Genomic DNA, 21373 nt, shown 5'->3' with positions numbered 1-21373 from the left:
ACACAGATTGCAGCTGCAGCTCTACAATCAGCTGTTTACACAATGTACCAGCGTGGGGGGCGAAGGATTATCCAAGAGCCCACTCTTGCCTGCAGCCCAGCCACTCGGTATCCCGGTGAAGCAGAAGAGCTGCCTAGCCAGCATGCAAAGAACTCACAGCCACAGCAGCACCTGGCTACATAAACAATTGTGCTTTTTTACCTGATGTGTTTTCCTCTGAAGTCAATGGAAACATATAAAAACACATGGAAACACGTCACCATACAGGTCGCCAAAGCACGTTAATATGTGTTGATGCACTTTACAACAGACAATGATATTTGGTTTCATGCGTTTCCATTGACTTCAGGTTGAAGATGCATCATGAAAAATGCAAAAGGTGTGAATCCAGTATAAATGGCCTTTTCTCACGTCTCAGTCACCCTCCAACCAACATGAAGAGATGCAAGAGGCAGTCCCATTAATAACAAAAGGGAGGTTGCTGGATTGCACAGCTAATCGCTCCAACTCCCATGTAGTCACTCATGCAGCGATCGCATGCTCTTGATCGGCCCTGGAAGCAGACCCAGTGTTGATTACTCACATTTGATAGCTGAATAAGGGATTACATGCAAATGGGCATGCTTAACTGCAAGAGCGGGAACCCTCCCATTGTTTTCAATTGGGCTGTCTCTTGCAGCTAATTATGGGAACCCCCGCTGGCGTTCTCCCATGTAATAGGACTGCGGGTGCATTTGCCAGTGTAAATGCATCCTAAGAGTGAGAACAGGCGACAGTAAGAGCAGACTGTTCACACACAATATATCATTTCAAAAGGATATTAATCTGATATAGGCCTGTCTTTAATCACCGTGGGAGCACTAGTTGGACAGGCTGGGTTTATGCCAACTTCAAACAATATAATTACGTGAATTCCCAGAGCTCACGCGTTGGTCCACTAGTTTTAATTGTCTTGCAAAAGTTATCAGCTAAGTCTAAATAGAAATTTTAGTACAGATGGAGAGCAGTAAAAGGTCACTCTGTACTTCGTGGTTACAAGGGTCACCAGTATTTTTCACACCAATGAGTACTTAAAGTGATATTAAAGGCAATTTAAAAACAAACATGTTATACTTAAAAAAAACAACGGGGTTCAGCGAGCGCTTAAGAGAAAAAAGCGGCTAGTACACTAAAAAGGGAACCATATAACCTTCTAAAATAATCATAAAATATGCAGTGCATCGCTAAAAGAAACATATAGATGCAAAACGCCTGAGGCTAAAGTGCATATACATACAAATGGTCAAAATTTCAAAATACCAATACTACAAATGATAGAGTGCCAAAATGGTGACAAATAGTGTCCGTATCAAATGTGAGATATTAGTTCCCAACCGACATACACTATGACTATGGTGGACAACACTGCTAAATGTCCAATAAGTGATGAGGGTGGTAAAAACACAGGAAAATGATAAATTGAAACGGGTGACTTCTTTAATCCCAGTGACACATGTGATCCAGTGTCGTGCAGGAAGAACGGATAAATTGTACACTCGCCAGAGGCACAATATAAATGCGCATTCATATCAAATGAACATTTGACATTTGTATGTAAACATGTTATACTTACCTGCTCTGTGTAGTGGTTTTACACAGAGCAGCCCTGATCCTTCTCTTCTTGAGTCCCCCACCGGCCCTCCTGTCCCCTTCCTCCTGGGTGCCCACAGAGCAAGAAGCTTGCATCCAAGCAGGCTCGCTCCCAAGCCACTGCTCTGCGTGTCCATTTACGCACAGAGCCACAGCTCTGCCCTGCCCCCTCTCACTCCTCATTGGTTCACTTGCTATGATTATCAGCAGGGGGAGCAGAGGGAGAGTCAAGGCTCTCATGCACATGGGGCTCAGGTCTTATCTGGTATGTTGGCAGCATTATGTTAAGTGTTAGTGTGTGTTGTAATAAGCCAGCCAATAAAAATAAATAGGCTGCAAATCCACCGAAACTGACAAAAACCCCAGACGTTAACCATTTTTAGCAACATAGTGCACCACATAACACTGTACTGCATTACTGTGCTTTGTAGTGTGCTGCAACACAGGAATTAAAAAAAAAACATATAATGCACAAATGCGCAATGCACAGCTATGAATCCAGCTTTAAAGGACAAGTTCACTTTTAGTAAACTTGTCCTTCAAAAATTCTCCAACCTACCAGAGTGTAGCCGGCCATGTTAAATACTTACCTTCCTTGCCTGGACTCCGTGAATGAGAAAGCATATACCCTTGCAGTGGGCAACCAGCACTGCAAGAGCTAAATGCTCATTCAATCTAGGGGTGCAGGATAATGTGTCTTGTTCACCCTGCCCCTTGGTCCAGTAGGCTACAGTGCTAACCTCAAGCTCTGGGCAATTCCTTGGCGTCATCATACACGGTGCAGGGCTAATAACCCTGCATTATACGTGAGGCAGCCAGAGAATGATGGTGGGGAAGTCTGCCAGAGCCAGAAATAAGGTAAGTAATATACATTATCCTTGCACCCCTACCTAAATAAGAATTGAATCCTTACAGTGGGATTTTGTCTCATTCCTGGAGTTTGTTTATTACAGGTACTTATATAGCACTGCCAATTCACACTGCTTTACACACACACACACATATATTTATTGTACATTCACATCAGTCCCTAACCCTCAAGGAGAGTACAATCTAAGATCCCTAACTTACATTCATACATAGACATACCAGGGACAATTTAGACAGAATCCAATATAAGTATCATTCAATGGGATTCGAACCAACAACCCTAGTATTGCCAGGTGGTAGTGCTAACCATTTAGCCACTGTGCTGCCCCAACTTGACTTATATAATATGGCAGACTGCACTCAAGTGGGTTGGGGAATTAAACAAAGGACAAGTTCACTATTAAAGTGAACTTGTCCTTTAACATTCACAGATCATTTAAAGTGCTTGTATAGACTGAATATTTTTTACTTTAATGCATTCTCTGCATTAAGGTAAAAAAAACCTTCAGTCACTCCGTCCCTCCAGCGGAGCTCCGGCGGTTCGCAGCAGCTTGAGGCCTACCACGGCACCCGAAGCCGCGGTGTTTCCTGCCAGCCGTGGCTGGAATCGCGGCGGGAATTGCGGCCGCGGTGGGACGCCTCCGCTCCTCCGGGAAGCTACCACCACCACCAACGGTCCTGCTAACCCAGGAGGGATCCACCTCCACCCCGACGCTCCAGGACACCAGGTACTTCACCAGGGGTGCCCACTACCCACCAGGGAGCCCAACCACCATCACACCGCCAGCCTCCAGGGACTCATTCAGGGATCCCACCATCCACCTGAAACCCCAAACCACCAGGGACCCTAAGCCACTATCCCTCCAGGGATCGCTACTACCCCACCAGGGATAGCACGGCCACCATCCCACCGGGGATCCCCTGCCCACCACCCCACCTGGGACTACCAGCCAGCCACCACACCAGGGACCGCTCGCCCAGCACCCTGCTTTCCGGCACACTATTCCCTCTGGCGATGCCCCGGCGACTAATGGCCCACCACGACCCTTGAAGCCGCGGTCTCTCCTACCGGCCGCAACAGATCACGGTTGAGCACAAACCACGCAGGGCCGACGATCGCTACCGCAACGCCCCGCTCGACCCTGATGACGATCCTTCAACACCTTCAGCGCCTCACGACGCCGAGCCCTCAGCACCCGACGCCTGGCCTCAACAACCCCAGTCACCGAGCCGCCAGCATCACCAGTCGCCGTGCCTACCATCGCCCCCAGCCATCGCACCCTACGACCCCTCCACTAGCCGAACCACCGTACCCACTGAAGACATGCCACAGCACCCATGGTCGCCAGCTTACTGCACCCACAGACTGCTGCCAACCAGCTGCCGCCCTCCACCCTCACTCTACCCCTACAGAAGGACTCAAATGACTCTCCCACGGTAATACAGATTCCCCACACCACCTTGCCCTGACCTGTATCCCTTCACCTCCCCTGACCCAACTGTCTCCCCACCCACCCCAACATGCCTCCTGCACTCCTCCTCCTCATTTTCCTCTCCACCATCCCAAAAATCACCTCCCTCTACCCGCCTACCCCCCCAAAACAGCTCTACATTGCCCCTTCACTTCTCCCCTCTCCCCACTACGGCACTCACCACCTCCTCCTGCTACTCCACTCCCCCGTCGACCCACGTGCCACCACTATCAGACCCACACGCTCCTACACTTCCCATCCCCATGCCACCTTCCTCACCCTTCTCCTATCTGCTGGGGACATCTCCCCGAACCCTGGCCCCTCGCCACCTCACCCCTCCTCTAGGGACCCCCCTGCTCCCGCCAGCTGCCGTAACCCCCTCAACCTCATATCTGTGCCCCTTCTCCCCGCATCCATCCCCCCTCTCTCGGTTGCACTCCTGAACGCCCGCTCGGTCTGCAACAAACTTACTGCCATCCATGACCTCTTTATCTCCCGCTCCCTTAACCTCCTAGCCATCACCGAAACCTGGGTACAGGCCACTGACTCCACCTCCCCTGCGGCACTCTCCTATGGAGGTCTCGTCTGGTCCCATTCACCCAGACCGAGCGGTCACAAAGGTGGTGGGGTCGGCCTGCTCCTATCACCGCTGAGCACCTTCCAGGTCCTCCCTAATCCTCCCTCCCTAACCTTCTCCTCCTTCGAGGCTCACTGTATCCGGCTCCTCACCCCCACCCCCCTAAGGATCGCAGTGATCTACAGGCCGCCCGGATCCATACCCCGCTTCCTGGATGACTTCGCTGCCTGGCTTCCCTTCTTCCTCTCCTCTGAGCTACCAACCATCATCCTCGGGGACTTCAATATCCCCATCAATGACAACAGCCTGGCTACTTCCCAACTCCTCCACCTAACCTCCTCCTTCGCGCTCACACAGCACACTCAATCCTCCACCCACATCATTGGGAACACCCTGGACCTCGTCTTCTCCCACCTCTGTACCCTCAACCAGTTCTCTAACACCCCCTTCCCTCTCTCCGACCACCACCTCCTCACGTTCTCCATCTCCCCTTCCCCTAACTCCCCCCCCCAGAGCGCCAAACCATCACCAGCCGCAACCTCTGCAACCTGAACCCAGCCCCCCTCCACTCAGCTGCCGACCGCCTACACGACAGCATCCTTCCACTGTCTTGTCCTGACCTAGCCACTAACACGTACAACGACTCACTATCAGCTACCCTAGACTCTCTGGCACCCCTAACCACATGCTACATCAAACCCAGACCGCTCCAACCCTGGCAGAACGACCACACTAAATGCCTCAAACGTCGCAGTCACGCGCTAGAGAGACTATGGCACAAAACCAGGTCCCCCCGTTCATTCTCCCTCTACAAATCTGCCTTCCTCACTTACACCTCCTCCCTCCACGCCGCCAAGCAGGCTTACTTCGTAAACCTGATTAACACCCTCTCCTCCTGCCCTCGCCGACTCTTCTCCACCTTCAACTCCCTGCTCTCCCCCCCCCCCCATCCTCCACTCAGTACCTCACTCACCGCCCACGAAATTGCCACTCATTTCCACAACAAAATTGATGCAATCCGTCAGGACATAGTCAACTCGCAATCTACCTCCCCACCTAGCCTCCCCCCCCCTATCTCCCCCTCATCTCTTCCCTCCTCTGACCTCGCAACCGCACTGCCCCCCTCCACACCCAAGACCCCGCTTACCGTAACCCCACCAGCTCTACACTCCTTCAGCCCTACTACCACTGAGGAAGTCACCAGGGTCTTCTCAGAAGCCCGCCTCACTACCTGCCCCCTGGACCCTATCCCCTCTCGACTCCTCCAGTCACCCCCCTCTTCCCTCATCTGCTCCCTCACCCACATCTTCAATCTCTCCCTCTCTACCGGCGTATTCCCCTCCCCCCTAAAGCATGCGCACATCACCCCCATACTCAAAAAGCCCTCCCTGGACCCCTCTGACCCAAACAACCTCAGACCCATCTCCCTGCTTCCACTCACCTCCAAACTCCTGGAGCGCTTAGTCTACAACCGCCTAAGCGCCCACCTAACTGACAACAACCTCCTTGATCCACTACAGTCCGGCTTCCGTCCCCTACACTCCACCGAAACCGCCCTCCTCAAAATCACCAACGACCTACTAACCGCCAAAGCCAAAGGCGACTACTCTGTCCTCCTCCTCCTGGACCTCTCCGCGGCCTTCGACACAGTTGACCACCCCCTCCTCCTTAATAAACTACTCTCCCTTGGCATCAGAGACACCGCTCTCCTGGTTCTCCTCGTACCTATCCCGACGCTCCTTCAGTGTCACCTACAATGGTGCCACCTCCCCCTCACTCCCCCTCTCTGTTGGGGTCCCCCAGGGCTCTGTCCTTGGACCCCTTCTCTTCTCCATCTACACCTCCTCCCTTGGCAAACTCATACACTCCCACGGCTTCAACTACCATCTCTATGCTGATGACACTCAAATTTACCTCTCCACCCCTCACCTCACCTCCACTTTCTCCGCCCGCATCACTCACCTCCTAAACAACATCTCTGACTGGATGTCGCTCCATTTCCTCAAACTCAACCTCTCCAAAACCGAGCTTCTCGTCTTCCCTCCTGCCCGCGCCCCCCCCCCCCCATCCTATCCATCACTACTAACATCACCACCATCAATCCCGCCCCGCAAGCCAAAGTCCTTGGAGTCATTCTGGACTCTAACCTCTCCTTCCAACCTCATGTCAAATCACTCACAAACACATGCAGACTCCACCTCCGCAATATCGCCAAAATACGCTCCTTCCTTACCCCAGACACCACTAAACTACTTGTGCACTCCCTGATTATCTCACGCCTTGACTACTGCAACTCCCTCCTCACCGGCCTACCCCAGTGCAGGCTCTCCCCGCTTCAGACCATCCTCAACTCAGCTGCTAGACTCATCCACCTCACCACCCGCTCCACCTCTGCCACCCCCCTCTGCCTCTCCCTCCACTGGCTCCCTATCGCCCAACGCATCAAATTCAAACTACTCACTCTGACCTACAAAGCCATTCACAACACTGCCCCTAACTACCTCACCAACCTGATTCCCAAGTATCACCCTACCCGTACCCTTCGCTCTTCACAGGACCTCCTTCTATCTTGCTCCCTGGTCTCCTCCTCACACGCACGTCTGCAAGACTTCTCCAGGTCCTCCCCCATCCTCTGGAACTCACTACCCCAATCCATCAGACTGTCACCTTCCCTCCTCACCTTCAGGCGCTCCCTGAAAACCCACCTCTTCAGGGAAGCCTACCCCACCCTCACCTAACTGCTGCTCTCCTTCATTCCTCCTACCACTCCATCCCCCACAGCCACTTCCTCCTGTACCACTACCCCCCTCCCTCCTAGATTGTAAGCTCGAAAGAGTAGGGCCCTATAACCCCTCGTGTGCTGTTTGTAGTTGCTGTAATGTTTCATGTCCCCCCCTCTATTGTACAGCGCTGAGCAAACCCTTTGGCGCTATATAAACTCAATGTAATGTAATGTAATGTAATGAATGCAGCTCCTTTTATACTTACCTGAGTCCGAACTTGATCCAGCGATGTGCACAAGAGCAGTGGCTCTCTTCCTCCTCATAGGCTCAGTAACAGCAGCGTGAGCCATTGGCTCCTGCTGCCGTCAATCACAACCAGCATTTACACTAACTTTAATCCCAGTTTGTTCTTGCAGCATCAATTTCAACAAGTATTTGCAAACTTTTAACAAGCTTTAACTTTCTCTTTCTTGAAACCCATCCATCACCTTTTCGCTTCAGTCTGTTTCTGTGGAATACAGATCTTAATTTTGAGGACCAAGGGACGTATTTGTCCCATCTTTTTAATTGCGTGTATCATCTGATTAAGAACTTAAAACTCTTTTTTTTTTTTGGTTTGAGTCAAAATATTAGTTCTTATCAACAAACAACAAATGGATGTAGCTTTTTGCCAATTATTTCATGAAATGGCTTAGTTACAGCAACTGAAGTGTACGAACTTTAAAAACAAAAAAATTTATTTTTTTGGCGTTCCAAAATCTTACGGTCCTCAAAGGATTAAAGCAAACCTATTAAACATTTACAGAAAAACAATTCTATAGTCTCAGGTATGCTTTTGCATATAATAATATCCACAATGTTTATTGAAATCAAATAATACACTCTGTTAAAAGAAACAAACCAGCATGCAGTGAGGAAAAACAATCTTTTCTTTACAGTTCATGAAGCTATTGAAATATGCAATTTAATATACAGTTGCAAGAAAAAGTATGTGAACCCCTTGGGATTACGTGGAGTTTTGCATGAATTGGGCATAAAATGTGCTCTGAACGTCACCTAAGTCACAACAATAGAAGAACACAGTCTGCTGAACATAATACTACACAAACATTAGATGTTGCCATGGTTTAATTGCACATAACATGTAAACATTCACAGTGCAGGGAGGAAAAAGTATGTGAGGCCCTAGCTTAATGACTTCTCCCAGAGCTAATTGGAGCCAGGAGTGAGCCAACCTTGACTCCAATCAGTGTGATGATATTGGATGTGTTGCTGACAGCTGTCCTGCCCTTAAAAAACACACACCTGTTTTGGGTTTACTGCTTTCAAGAAGCACTGTCTGATGTGAACCATGCCTCGCAGAAAAGAGCTCTCAGAAGACCTACCATCAAGAATTGTTGACTTGCATGAAGCTGGAAAGGGTTACAAAAGTATCTCCAAAAGCCTTGATGTTCATGTGTCCACGGTAAGACAGACTGTCTACAAATGGAGAAAGCTTAGCACTGTTGCTACTCTCCCTAGGCGTGGTCGTCCTGTAAAAATGACTGCAAGAGCTCAGCGCAGAATGCTGCATGAGGTAAAGAAGAATCCCAGAGTGTCAGCTAAAGACCTACAGAAATCTCTGGCACATGCTAACATTTTTGTTGACACATCTACAATAAGGAAAACATTAAACAAGAATGGAGTACATGGGAGGACACCACGGAGGAAGCCATTGCTGTCCAAAAAGAATATTGCAGCACGTTTGAAGTTTGCAAAAGAGCACCTGGATGTTCCACAGCACTACTGGCAAAATATACTGTGGACAGATGAAACCAAGATTGAGTTGTTTGGGAAGAACACACAACACTATGTGTGGAGAAAAAAAAGGCACAGCACACCAACATCAAAACCTCATCCCCACTGTAAAACATGGCGGAGGGAGCATCATGGTTTGGGGCTGCTTTGCTGCCTCAGGGCCTGGACGGATTGTTGTCATTGATGGGAAAATGAATTCCAGAGTTTATCAAGACATTTTGCAGGAAAACGTGCGACCATCTGTCCACCAACTGAAGCTCCGCAGAGGATGGGTGATGCAACAGGACAATGACCCAAAGCATACAAGTAATTCAACAAAACAATGGCTGCAACAGCACAGAATACGCCTTCTGGAGTGGCCCAGTCAGAGTCCTGACTTCAACCTGATTGAAATGCTGTGGCATGACCTTAAGAGAGCGATTCACACCAGACATCCCAAGAATATTGCTACACTGAAACAGTTTTGTGAAGAGGAGTGGTCCAAAATTACTCCATATCGTTGTGCAGGTCTGATCTGCAACTACAGGGAACGTTTGGTTGAGGTTATTGCTGCCAAAGGAGGGTCAACCAGTTATTAAGTCCAAAGGTTCACATACTTTTTCCTCCCTGCACTGTGAATGTTTACATGTTATGTGCAATTAAACCATGGCAACATCTAATGTTTGTGTAGTATTATGTTCAGCAGACTGTGTTCTTCTATTGTTGTGACTTAGATGACGTTCAGAGCACATTTTATGCCCAATTCATGCAAAACTACACGTAATCCCAAGGGGTTCACATACTTTTTATTGCAACTGTATATCCATTTCGCCAACCAATATATGTGGGATAACATTTCAATTCATTAAGTTACTTCAAGAACATTCTCTTGTGTTAAAGTATAAAATCAGTATAGATTAATTCAAAAGGCCTCCAGGCGCAAACTTTTTGCTTTGCACACATTTATAGTTGCTAAATGGTCAAAATTATCTATTAATGCGTGCAATGGAAACATTCTTCATATTTCAAGCAATATGATTGATTCTGCAGTGGACCTTGCAGTAAAAATACAAGGTAGGCTTAATCCATATGAAAACCTCCCCTGTCATTAAAAGCCAGCAAAAAAAAACACAAAACACACAAAACATATACAACCAAAACACAGTGAAAAAAAATGACTACACACAAAACACACACAACCAAAACGTAGCAAAAACTGATTAAATAATATTTCTTTCTCCAGAATTGGGACAGAGTCCCATTTGATCTATAGGGCTATAATGAATAAGCATGATCAGGAAGATAAACACTGCTTGTTTCACATATTGTACACATAGACCTGTTATCTAGGGCACACAAATCCTTGTACTTACTGCCCACATTTAAGGCTCTTAATCCACCGCCAAGAAAATTCCTGATTCATGAGTTAATCTCATAGTTAAAATTTAATATTGACTATGCAGAGAAAGTTCAGTAGTCAGAAGCTATAGAATACTTTTCATCCTAAAGTGAAAGGGCTCCATCAAACACATGTCAAAATGTCTTTCACTGTCACCATGAGTCAGTATAGAATCACTGCTGTCATGCTTACATAGTGTCAGTTCTGTGTATACTTCATCTGTAACCTAAAAGCCACAGTAGCTTATTGTGTCAGTACCAGCCAAAGGCTGTTTCCCTTATCTATCAGTAGAATGTTACAGCTTGATAATGTATGGATAACATCACATTGTCAGAGATTGCAGAATATGGTACAAATAATGTGTTCAGTCTGAATGCATTGCAGCGATCATAACATGAAGTTGGTGACAACTGCATGGAAACAGGGACCCAACAATTAGGAGCTGTGGAATACCCTATCTCCGCTGGTAATTCTACCCATATTTTGTAATTTAGAGGGCATGGAAATCTTATCAGCGTAGCCAATATTACATATGAGGTTTTGTGTAATCAATACAGTGTGTGTTACTGGTATAGGGCCAGTGATATGGTAGTGCCACTCACCTTCATGTCCCTATACTGCTATGTAAATGCCAACTAGGTCATCATCTCACTTCTAGCATATTCAGATTTCATGGGAAATAGCCAACACTTAGACCAAGACATATATAGTTGAACTGAAAATGGAAATACATTTTTTGTGATAGACTATGCTGGAAATGTACAAGTTCATAATGTTCCACTAATAACACAATGTATTGATTAAACTTGATTCCAGCGGCTCCAACAGTCATAAGACCCCCAAGGCGTTCTAAGGACACAGAGCAGAGCAGATTCAATACACAAGAAGCCTATTTCAAATGAACACACTGTGCTGACATACTGTTGCTAGGCTTTAAGACATCCTTCAAAAACCTCAGAAATATTATTTTCATTACTTTATAACTGAATAAGCAACGCAGACTTGGCATGGAGCTAATGTACCTCCTGAAGAAAGGCCATCCAAAGACAGAAACCCAGTCTGCTATTTCCATTACTGGCATGGGGGAGGGAAGAGAAATGGTTCCTTTAACCCAACTGGACCTTCGCTTTAATTCAGCTTAATACATTCTGGGTTCCTCTTCATTCAAAAGCAGCCTCAGCCTAAGTAGAAAAGATTGTCCCCTGCCAGCAGCTACAGAGTTGATCCCTTACTCTTCGTGGAGAAATAGTATTCTTTTTGCAGAGGTTCCACACACCCCCTGTTGTGTCAGAGCTCTCTGGGAACTTAAGCTTTGCTAATTACATCGCTCAGCTAAATGTCTGGCTCAGTATGGGGACATACTTTAAGGGAAAATCTGTTAATATATATAGAAAAATACTGTACATTTTTTATAACAGATGTTCTTTAAGAAAGGAACAGGGTGCCTGGAGGTGACATTACCACATCACATTCACAGCTACTAAGTGGAGCCCTTCTTCAAATGCAGTGGCTAATTGTAGTCAGTTTAATGATAGGTAATGTGTGTTTGGTTGATGTGATGTAAAGATCTTTTCTCTAAAAACCATGATTGTAAATACTCAATGAGTGTCTGATTTATATACAGTCATTGTGTTCATTGTCAGCACCTTATATAGAGATACCCTGTGATTGTGTAGTTTATATTGTATAAAACAAATGACCACATCAAACAATTGCACCACTCCATACTTTGGATGAATACTTGGAAAAAATGTAAACAAAAGAGAACATTTTTTGTAAAACTAAAAAAATTGTCCACCAAAAACAATTTCAAATGTCAGTCTATGGAGGAATGTGTAAATGAACAAACTTTTCCATTGATTATTCTTTCTAGTATTGCGCGCTCCTATACAATTCCAAACAGAGAATTTTCTTTGAAAGCCTAAATTTGGGGGAAAAAAAAATCCCCACCGGGTAGAAAATGTGTTATCCAAACAGGATTGTGGTGAACCAGGGGCGGACTGACCATTTGAGCACTCGGGCACTGCCCGAGGGCCCAGGGTCAGTAGGGGGCCCCATGAGATGCCCCTGGTTCCTTTTTATAGGCTTTTTTGGGTGTGGGCGAGGACACGGGGGCCCCATGATCCCCTATTGCCCGGGGGCCCCATGAGTTGTCAGTCCGCCCTTGCGGTGAACCCTGGCTTCTGTGATGATTTTAATCTGATGGAATTAAAGTATCTTTCTACCTTTATCCTGGATGCGCCGATTGTTTCCAAAAGAAAATTCTCTGTGTATGAACAAATGTAGAAGTCAGATAAAGATAGACTGCCTTATAGTTCATCCTCATGAACAGCCTTCATCAATTCACATTCCTCCTTAACACGGCAGTTGTTGAGCAGGTGACTGTACTGCTTTTTCAGATCATCAAAAAGGCACACCGACTCATGTGAGTGCGGGAAAGGAAGGAGGTTTTCATTCAGTAACATCTGTACTTGATACTCTTCCTCAGGACTCTTCACCAATTCGCAGTGATACAGGACAAACAGCAGGTTGGAAGCATAAGGCACAATCCTGCCACTGCGAAACTTTGGTTCATTTTGATTAGCAAAACTATCCGCAGTAAGAGGCTTCTCATCCTTAAACAGGCCCATCAAAGCCAACAATGGCAAGAGAGTCTCTGCGTGTCCAAAGTGCATGACCACAGGATTGGAGATTTGCTGGGATCTATAACATAAAAGCACATCATATCATTAAAATACAGTTTATATGACATTTGTAAGCAGTAATTGGCTCCAGATGGTACACAGGAATATACTTTGTCAGAATGTAAGCTATACTGACAATCAGTGATGGAATCTTGTCTACACTCCTGACTGTACAGCTCAAAGCTGCTGCTGCACTGAGCTCCAGCAGTTCATAGTGCTCTAAGGCCCTTTTCACATGGGTGGACTGATCAGGTCCACCTGTCCGATTTTCAGGTAGACCAGATTGGACCATCTATTGTCTTCTAAGAAGCGGTGGATGTTAACGGACATGTGTCCGTTTTGCTAAAACGGATGGATGAGGATCCAATCCCCATCCATCTAGCAGATCAGATTGGATTGGATTGGATCGGATGACAGTTGGATGTAAACGAACTGGCTGACTGGTGTGTATCACTTCACGTGCTAGTGTGCAAACAGTGGTTTGAAGTGAAATCTTTGTTGAGTCACTTTTAGAAAGTTTGTGTAGTCACAGGGATAAAGGCTCTTTATTGTGACATCTAAAAAGAGAAAGGATGAGGAAGGATTTAAAGAGGAGTTCCGCTCACCCTGTCAAAAAATAAAAGTCAGCAGCTACAAAAACTGTAGCTGCTCACTTTTAAAAAAACAGCCACTTACCTGTCCCTCGGTCCCGCTGTGTGTCCCCTGCAGCCCATTTCAAGGGCCGTCCTGTATTACTGGAGGCCAGCATCTTCAGTGTGGGAACACGTCTGTGACTGCTTGCGGCTTTACAGCCGGGTACCCACTGCGCATGTGCGAGTAGCGTTGCACTTCATGAATGGTCCTGTAGTCTTCTGGGACCTGTCACATGTCCCAAAAGACTACAGGGAGGGAGGACACCTTCTGTTTCCAATCGCCTAGGCGATCGGACCGGAAGTGGGAGCAGGTACCTGTCAAATTCGGGTACCCGCTCCCGCCCCCCAAAAGGTGCCAATCTTTATTGGGGAGCAGGGGCGCAGTCCTTAAAGCAGAACTTCCCCTTTTGGGTGGAGCTCTGCTTTAATAAGCCAAGTTTAATAACTACATTCATTTTTCAATATTTAGCACTACAAAACCAACATTCCAACAAAGTTTCCCATGAGACAATGAAGGTTGTCTTTCGGAAACTTTGCTGTACAATGGAAACAAGAGCTGCACACCAATGATTATGCTACATAAAGACAGACTTTGTTCTGGTCACTGTCCTCAAGACCACCCCGGCTAATGCATTTCACCCTTACAGGCTGATTCGTAGAATGGTCCCTATTAGCGTTGCACCAATACCAATATCGATGCCGATACTAAGTTTCTGCACGAGTACTTGTAAATGCTCTCATACTAAAACTGATACCTTTTGCAGGCCAGTTTGTGGTGCGATTTCAAAGCCCGTCCGGTGTGATTTTGTTCAGTGGTTCAGATGCAATTCCAATGTAAATTGTAGTGTATGAGATCCTGAACCGGACACAGAAATCACACAGGACTCCTTTTCAAATTGTGCTGCGGCCAGCCCACACATGTGAACAGGCTGTAAAAACTCACGGAAACACAAATGAAAACAAATGTGATACTGATGGCTCTGCAGGTGAAATCTGTGCAGATTTCCCATCAGTTTTCAGTCATGAATGGTGCATGAACAAGCCCTAAAAAAACCTGTCACATGACACTAAAAATAGGTATTGATAATTGGTATCGGCGAGTAATGTATAGGTTTTCATACTCGGTCTCACAAATGAGTCCCTACAAATAAGCCCATAATGGTGAACCAGGTCAAAGAATGGTGGTCTTGAAGCGGGATTTTGGCAGTATGTATGAGTGATTTGAAGTCTGCTTTTATCTGGTGACATCATTGCTCTTGTTTCCATTATAAGGCACATGAAGCGAGGATGCACTCACAAGCAAGAACCAAATACAGTGGATATAAAAAAAAGTCTACACACCCCTGTAAAATGTCAGGTTTCTGTGATGTAAAAAAATGAGACAAGGATAAATCTTTTTTTGTGGAAGGGGGGGGGGGGGGGGGGAAGGGGAATAAACATAAAAACTAAAATAATGTGGTTTCTTAGTCGCACCCTACAGCAAAAGCCATGGACTGCAGAGAGTTTTCAAAGCACCAGAGGGATCTAATTCTTAAAAGGTATCAGTCAGAAGAAGCATACAAAAGAATTTCCAAGGCATTAGATATACCACGGAACACAGTGAAGACAGTCATCATCAAGTGGAGAAAAAATGGCGCAACAGTGACATTACCAAGAACTAGACATTCCTCCAAAATTGATGAAAAGACAAGAAGAAAACTGGTCTGGGAGGCTGCCAAGAGGACTACAGCAACATTAAAGGAGCTACAGAAATATCTGGCAAGTACTGGCTGTGTGGTACATGTGACAACAATCTCCCGTATTCTTCACATGTCTGGGCTATGGGGTAGAGTGGCAAGATGGAAGCCTTTTCTTATGAAGAAAAACATCCAAGCCAGGCTAAATTTTGCAAAAAAAACACATATGAAGGCTCCCAAAAGTATGTGGGAAAATATATTAAGGTCTGATGAAACCAAGGTTGAACTTTTTGGCCATAATTCAAAAAGATATATTTGGCGCAAAAACAACACTGCACATCCCCAAAAGAACACCATACCCACAGTGAAGCATGGTGGTGGCAGTATCATGCTTTGGGGCTGTTTTTCTTCAGCTGGAACTGGGGCCTTAGTCAAGGTAGAGGAAATTATGAACAGTTCCAAATATCAGTCAATATTGGCACAAAACCTTCAGGCTTCTGCTAGAAAGGTGAACATGAAGAGGAACTTCATCTTTCAGCATGACAATGACCCAAAGCATACATCTAAATCAACAAAGAAATGGCTTCACCAGAAGAATAGTAAAGTTTTGGAATGGCCCAGCCGGAGCCCAGACCTGAATCCAATCGAAAATCCGTGGGGTGATCTGAAAATGGCTGTGTACAGGAGATACCCTCGCAATCTGACACATTTGGAGTGTTTTTGCAAGGAAGAGTGGGCAAATATTGCCAAGTCAAGATGTGCCATGCTGATAGACTCATACCCAAAAAGACTGAATGTTGTAATAAAACAAAGTATTAGTTTAAGGGTGTGCACACTTATGCAACTATATTATTTTAGTTTTTTATGTTAACTTCCCTCCACCTAAAAGATTTCAGTTTGTTGTTCAACTGATTTGTACAGTTTATAGGTTACATTAAAAGGTGGAAAAAGCTCTGAAATTATTTATGTTTGTCTCATTTTTTTACATCACAGAAACCTGACATTTTAACAGGGGTGTGTAGACTTTTTATATCCACTGTACACCTGTGGTGGGACAGAGGAGTAAGTTGGTTTGGAGCTGTGTTACTTGTTACCTCTTCAACCAACTGTGCCCATTTAACCAAAAGAACATTTGTGAGATTAGGTACAGGTGTTGGATGAGAAAACCTATATTGCGACATTCAACTAACCTTCTGCAAGAGGGCACAGTCAAGCTGGAACAGAAAAGAGCCTTCTTCAATTTTAACTGGAATTAGGTTGAACTGTTCAGGACAGAATATGTGTTGCTTTTAATAGAAACCAGCACTGGTCTCTTTGTAAATATATTTGCTTCCTCCAGGTCTCAGGACTCAATACTTTCAGTGAAGGGGATATCTATGTGGTATTACCTAAACTGAGAAACTACTGTTTACCCTAATTTATGTTCTGATCGCCTGTTCAGGTTATGAAAATTTCACTGTGCCCAAGGGAAAAAGCTCACATACTGCTGGAATCCAAATTATTTACACTTTCTAGAAGTCATTTTACCATTAGCACAGACACAGCTCTGCAGAGGCTTGTACAACACCTTTGCAGAGCTTTCAGTAAGCTTTGCTGAAGCTTTCCTTTTCCAATGATTTTTATTGGCAAAAAAAGTATACATACAATACAAACACAAACTGGAGTCCATGAATGATCATAACCAGCATACAGTAACAATATGGAACAAACAAAGAGGAATTATCCCTGATAACGATAATCCCCAACTCGTCAGACAGTGTCCAAATTAACAAGCCTGGGGGTACAGTACAGCACATCTGGGAGGAGTAAGAAAACAAAGAAAGGAGAGATGGAAGTGAATAAGGTAGTCTGTGCAACCAATAACTTAGCTGAAGCTTTTATAGTACCATTCAGCTCCAGTTTGTAAATATCGAACACATATCTTAATGGGAGTGATGATTGTCACTTTAAACAAGCTGCTAGCAGGCTTCAGCACTATTTGAAGCTTGTTCAAAGCTTGCCGAAGCCTGATGGAAGCTTGTTTAAATTGACAATCGACACTCCCATTAAGATCGGTTTATAACAATTCCAACCAGAAGCAGAACGGTGATGTAAAAGCTTAGAAAAAGCTGCTCAAACATGACTAAAGCTTTGCTGAAAGTTTCATGAATGCTTGCTGCTCAGACTGTTCTTAAACAAACTGAAGCCTGTGTGACACTATTATGGGGCAGAAGATTATGTTAAAAGCCTATACAGAATTATCAGAACAATACTGGTAATATTACTGACAACATAGGTTATCTTGCTGCTTTGGTTTATTACAGCAAATCTGCCAGCACAACACATTCATGCTTCCTGCTAAATAACAGCATCTCCTCATTATGTCCTTCAGGTATTTATAATTACATTATCTGAATTCAGAAAGATTACAGACAGTATGTGCCAAGTGTCTTTATATAAAATAATCTTTCGCTAACATAAAAAAAAACATCCTGTTACCTTTGGACTCTAATTGCTGATCTAATAAATAATTGAAGTATCTTGCTTAACAGATATTGATTATTGAACAGATCGAAAATATAATTACATATAACAGAATGTACTGCCCTAGGTTGCTATCACCAACATGAACTTGCTGACATCTATTAGTAGTGTTTATATAATGATATGTCTGTATAGCTGTTAAAAGAAGTAAATATAACTGATTCACATTTCAAAAACTTTCCTTAACACAGGCAAGACATGTAATATGTGGTCTCTGACCATCTGATAAGTTGTGGGTCTGGACCCACCACTTCCACTTCTATTAGGTCATAAGAGAGGAGTGGTTTTCTGGCTTAGACCTGCTCAGCTATGACACGATAAGGAACAGAGGTGACCATATTAAAGCTGTACATCAGTGGTGTCCCTAGGGGGGTGCGGGCCGCACCGGGTGACACCATCACAGGGGGTGCAGGATGCCAGCAGAGCTTCTGGGCTCTGTGAAGGTCCTGGCCAGTTATTGGGGTGATCTCGGATTCCGGGCACAGTGACAGCTGCCCCCGGTGTAGTGGATAAAATGCATATCCCTTGAAGCAACTGCGAATTTGCCAGTTTCAGGCCGAAGAAGCTGATAGCAAATCTCTGACTTTAGCACAAAGCTGCCACAGTTAACCCCTTACAGGCTGCAAACTGCTGAAGCTGATCCCACGGATCACCATGGGTTGCAAGATCAGTTAACCTCGTATAGGTTCAACTGGATGAAATTTGATCCATGCATGGGCAGGCTGATTGTACCCAAGTTGATCCATTGATCGACTTGGGCACAACCAGCATGTAGGATTTCTAGCATGCGATTACTGCCAGCAGCTATAGCCGCTAGCAATAATCATTGTGTTCTCCCAGCAGGGACGGCTCCCTGTGCCCCCAAACCCGTCGTGAGAACATAACAGCCTCCAGGGAGGGATTCATCGATCAACACTGTTGATGGGGGAATCCAGTGATTTTCTTTCCTGCAACCCATCACATTACCGTATTTTTCGCTCCATAAGACGCACTTTTTTCCCCCCCAAAAAGGGGGGAAAATGTCAGTGCGTCTTATGGAGCGAATATAAAGCGTCCGGTCCGGTATTTTTGCGGCCACCATGTGAGAATACCGGGCCGGCCGCTCAGCTGTTGTCTCCTGCAGGGCCTTACCTGTTCCTCGCTCCAGCGCTGCACAGTCTTCCCGCGTTGGCTTCTGTGACAGCCGGGTGCCCACTGCGCATGTGCTGCGCTTTGTGAATGATCCGGTGTCTTCTGGGACACATGAAAGGTCCCAGAAGGCGCCGGGCCATTCACAAAGCGCAGCGCTTCTCACACGTGCGCAGTGGGCACCTGGCTGTCACAGAAGCCGGCCCGGGAAGAAGAGGGAAGGCAACTCCGCGGAAGTGGGAGCGGGTACCTGTCAAATTCAGGTACCCGCTCCACCTCCCTCCCCAAAGGTCAGCAATCTCTGGTCATTCCCTGCACTGTCTGCAGTCTCTGGTCATCTCCTGTACTGTCTGCAGTCTCTGGTCATTCCCTTCACTGTCTGCAGTCTCTGGTCATTCCCTGCAATGTCTGCAGTCTCTGGTCATTCCCTGCAATGTCTGCAGTCTCTGGTCATTCCCTGCACTGTCTGCAGTCTCTGGTCATTCCCTGCACTGTCTGCAGTCTCTGGTCATTCCCTGCACTGTCTGCAGTCTCTGGTCATCCCCTGCACTGTCTGCAGTCTCTGGTCATCCCCTGCACTGTCTGCAGTCTCTGGTCATCCCCTGCACTGTCTGCAGTCTCTGGTCATCCCCTGTACTTTGTCCGCAGTCTCTGGTCATCTCCTGCACTGTGTCCGCAGTCTCTGGTCATCTCCTGTACTGTGTCAGCAGTCTCTGGTCATCTCCTGTACTGTGTCCGCAGTCTCTGGTCATCCCCTGTACTGTGTCTGCAGTCTCTGGTCATCTCCTGTACTGTGTCAGCAGTCTCTGGTCATCTCCTGTACTGTGTCCGCAGTCTCTGGTCATCTCCTGTACTGTGTCCGCAGTCTCTGGTCATCCCCTGTACTGTGTCTGCAGTCCATTGGTTCAGAATATTTTTTTTTCTTGTTTTTCACCTCTAAAACCTAGGTGCGTCTTATGGTCAGGTGCGTCTTATGGAGCGAAAAATACGGTATTCTGTTTTGTGGGAAGAGATTTCTCTACCCACTTTCCCCCATAAATAATGTAACAACGCGCAAACATGTCTTCAGGATCCCAAACACAAGCCAATTTTACCTGAAAGCACTTGTGGGCATGTTGTGTTTCACTTTCCACTGTACCTAATGCCCATATACCATTAACTGTAGGGTAAACATTACATAAATACCTCAAAATTTGGGCATATTAAAAAACCACTGCAGTTTGTTTTTGAAGTATACCAGCATCGCAGCCTTCTTCTAAATCACACTCTGGATATAATTGCTCCTGTACTTCAAATACCTTGATATTCAGTTATGACCGAGTTGCTGTACCTCTCTATACACTGTTGATTTATTGTTTCAGTTTCAGACTTTTCTGCCAAAACTTGTCTTTTCCTCTGGACTTCTCTTGCCTGCCTTGACCTAGCACCATTTTGACTTGCTGAGGGATAAGGAGTGCCATTATAGCAGTATATAATATAACGTACTGGGGATCCTGGAATGCATAGAGGGTTATGAGGTAAAAGTGTAGGAAAGGTGAACTAACCCTTCAAAGCAAACCATGCGCTACAAATGCAAGGACTGAATATTTACTGCAATAAATAAAAGAACCAACAGAGAAATAGTTATTAAATATGATTATGATCAACGTCCTTCTGTGATGCCTAGGCAAGGTTAATATCATCCTCCATCCAGGGAGAACCAAAGGAATGCTAAGCAGCCTAAATCTCACATGTAGAAGCTTCTGTGCTGTTCTGGAATGTCATCCAGTGAGGTCTACGCTACTCAGCATTTCGCCAAGATCTTGCTGGAAGGAAACTGATGCTAAAACCCTGCAGTATGGAAACTGGGGTCAAGGCAAGAAGGTCGGTATATTTACTAACTTGTTTCACTACAATTTTTTTTTTTATCTATTGTAGCAATTTGGTATGGGGTCCACCCAAAGAAAATTGCTGTTGTCTTAACATCATGATGTCATTACACCTGTATGGCATAATTCAGAGGAAACTTATTTAGAGAATAAATTATTAGAAAATAATTACACAATAAAAGCTTCTTGTAAGTCTATCAAAAGATGCTGTAACATGCGCAAGAAACCGTACTAAAATTGATTTTTTAGTGGAAATCAATATGTACACAAATCAACCTACACACCCATAACTATCTAATCAAGCTAATAGGCTTTTTCTAAAGCTTGCACTGGAACATACAGCATGCAGTTCTTAGAATGTATATCTGCTGTGCATATCAAGTTTCTTCATAAAAAAATTGCATCTACTAGATTAG

General features: G+C 45.5%; 1 protein-coding gene across 2 annotated transcripts in view; it reads right to left on the bottom strand.

Moving 5' to 3' along the window:
• Nucleotides 1-9833: 9833 nt before the first annotated feature.
• The window catches only part of MINPP1 (multiple inositol-polyphosphate phosphatase 1), a 59721-nt gene continuing 48181 nt past the window's right edge, over nucleotides 9834-21373 (bottom strand). For both annotated transcript variants that reach the window (XM_089683142.1, XM_089683143.1), the window contains exon 6: nucleotides 9834-13149. In XM_089683142.1, the coding sequence (XP_089539268.1) occupies nucleotides 12756-13149 (394 nt within the window). In that variant the 3' untranslated portion in view covers nucleotides 9834-12755. The remainder of the gene's footprint in view (nucleotides 13150-21373) is intronic.

The sequence above is a fragment of the Staurois parvus genome, unplaced genomic scaffold (assembly GCF_062004578.1).
Source record: "Staurois parvus isolate SC_StPar_1 unplaced genomic scaffold, SC_StPar_1.0 ptg000303l, whole genome shotgun sequence".
NCBI lineage: Eukaryota > Metazoa > Chordata > Amphibia > Anura > Ranidae > Staurois > Staurois parvus.
Note: the sequence above shows the minus strand (reverse complement) of the source record. Positions and strands in the feature narration are given on the sequence as shown.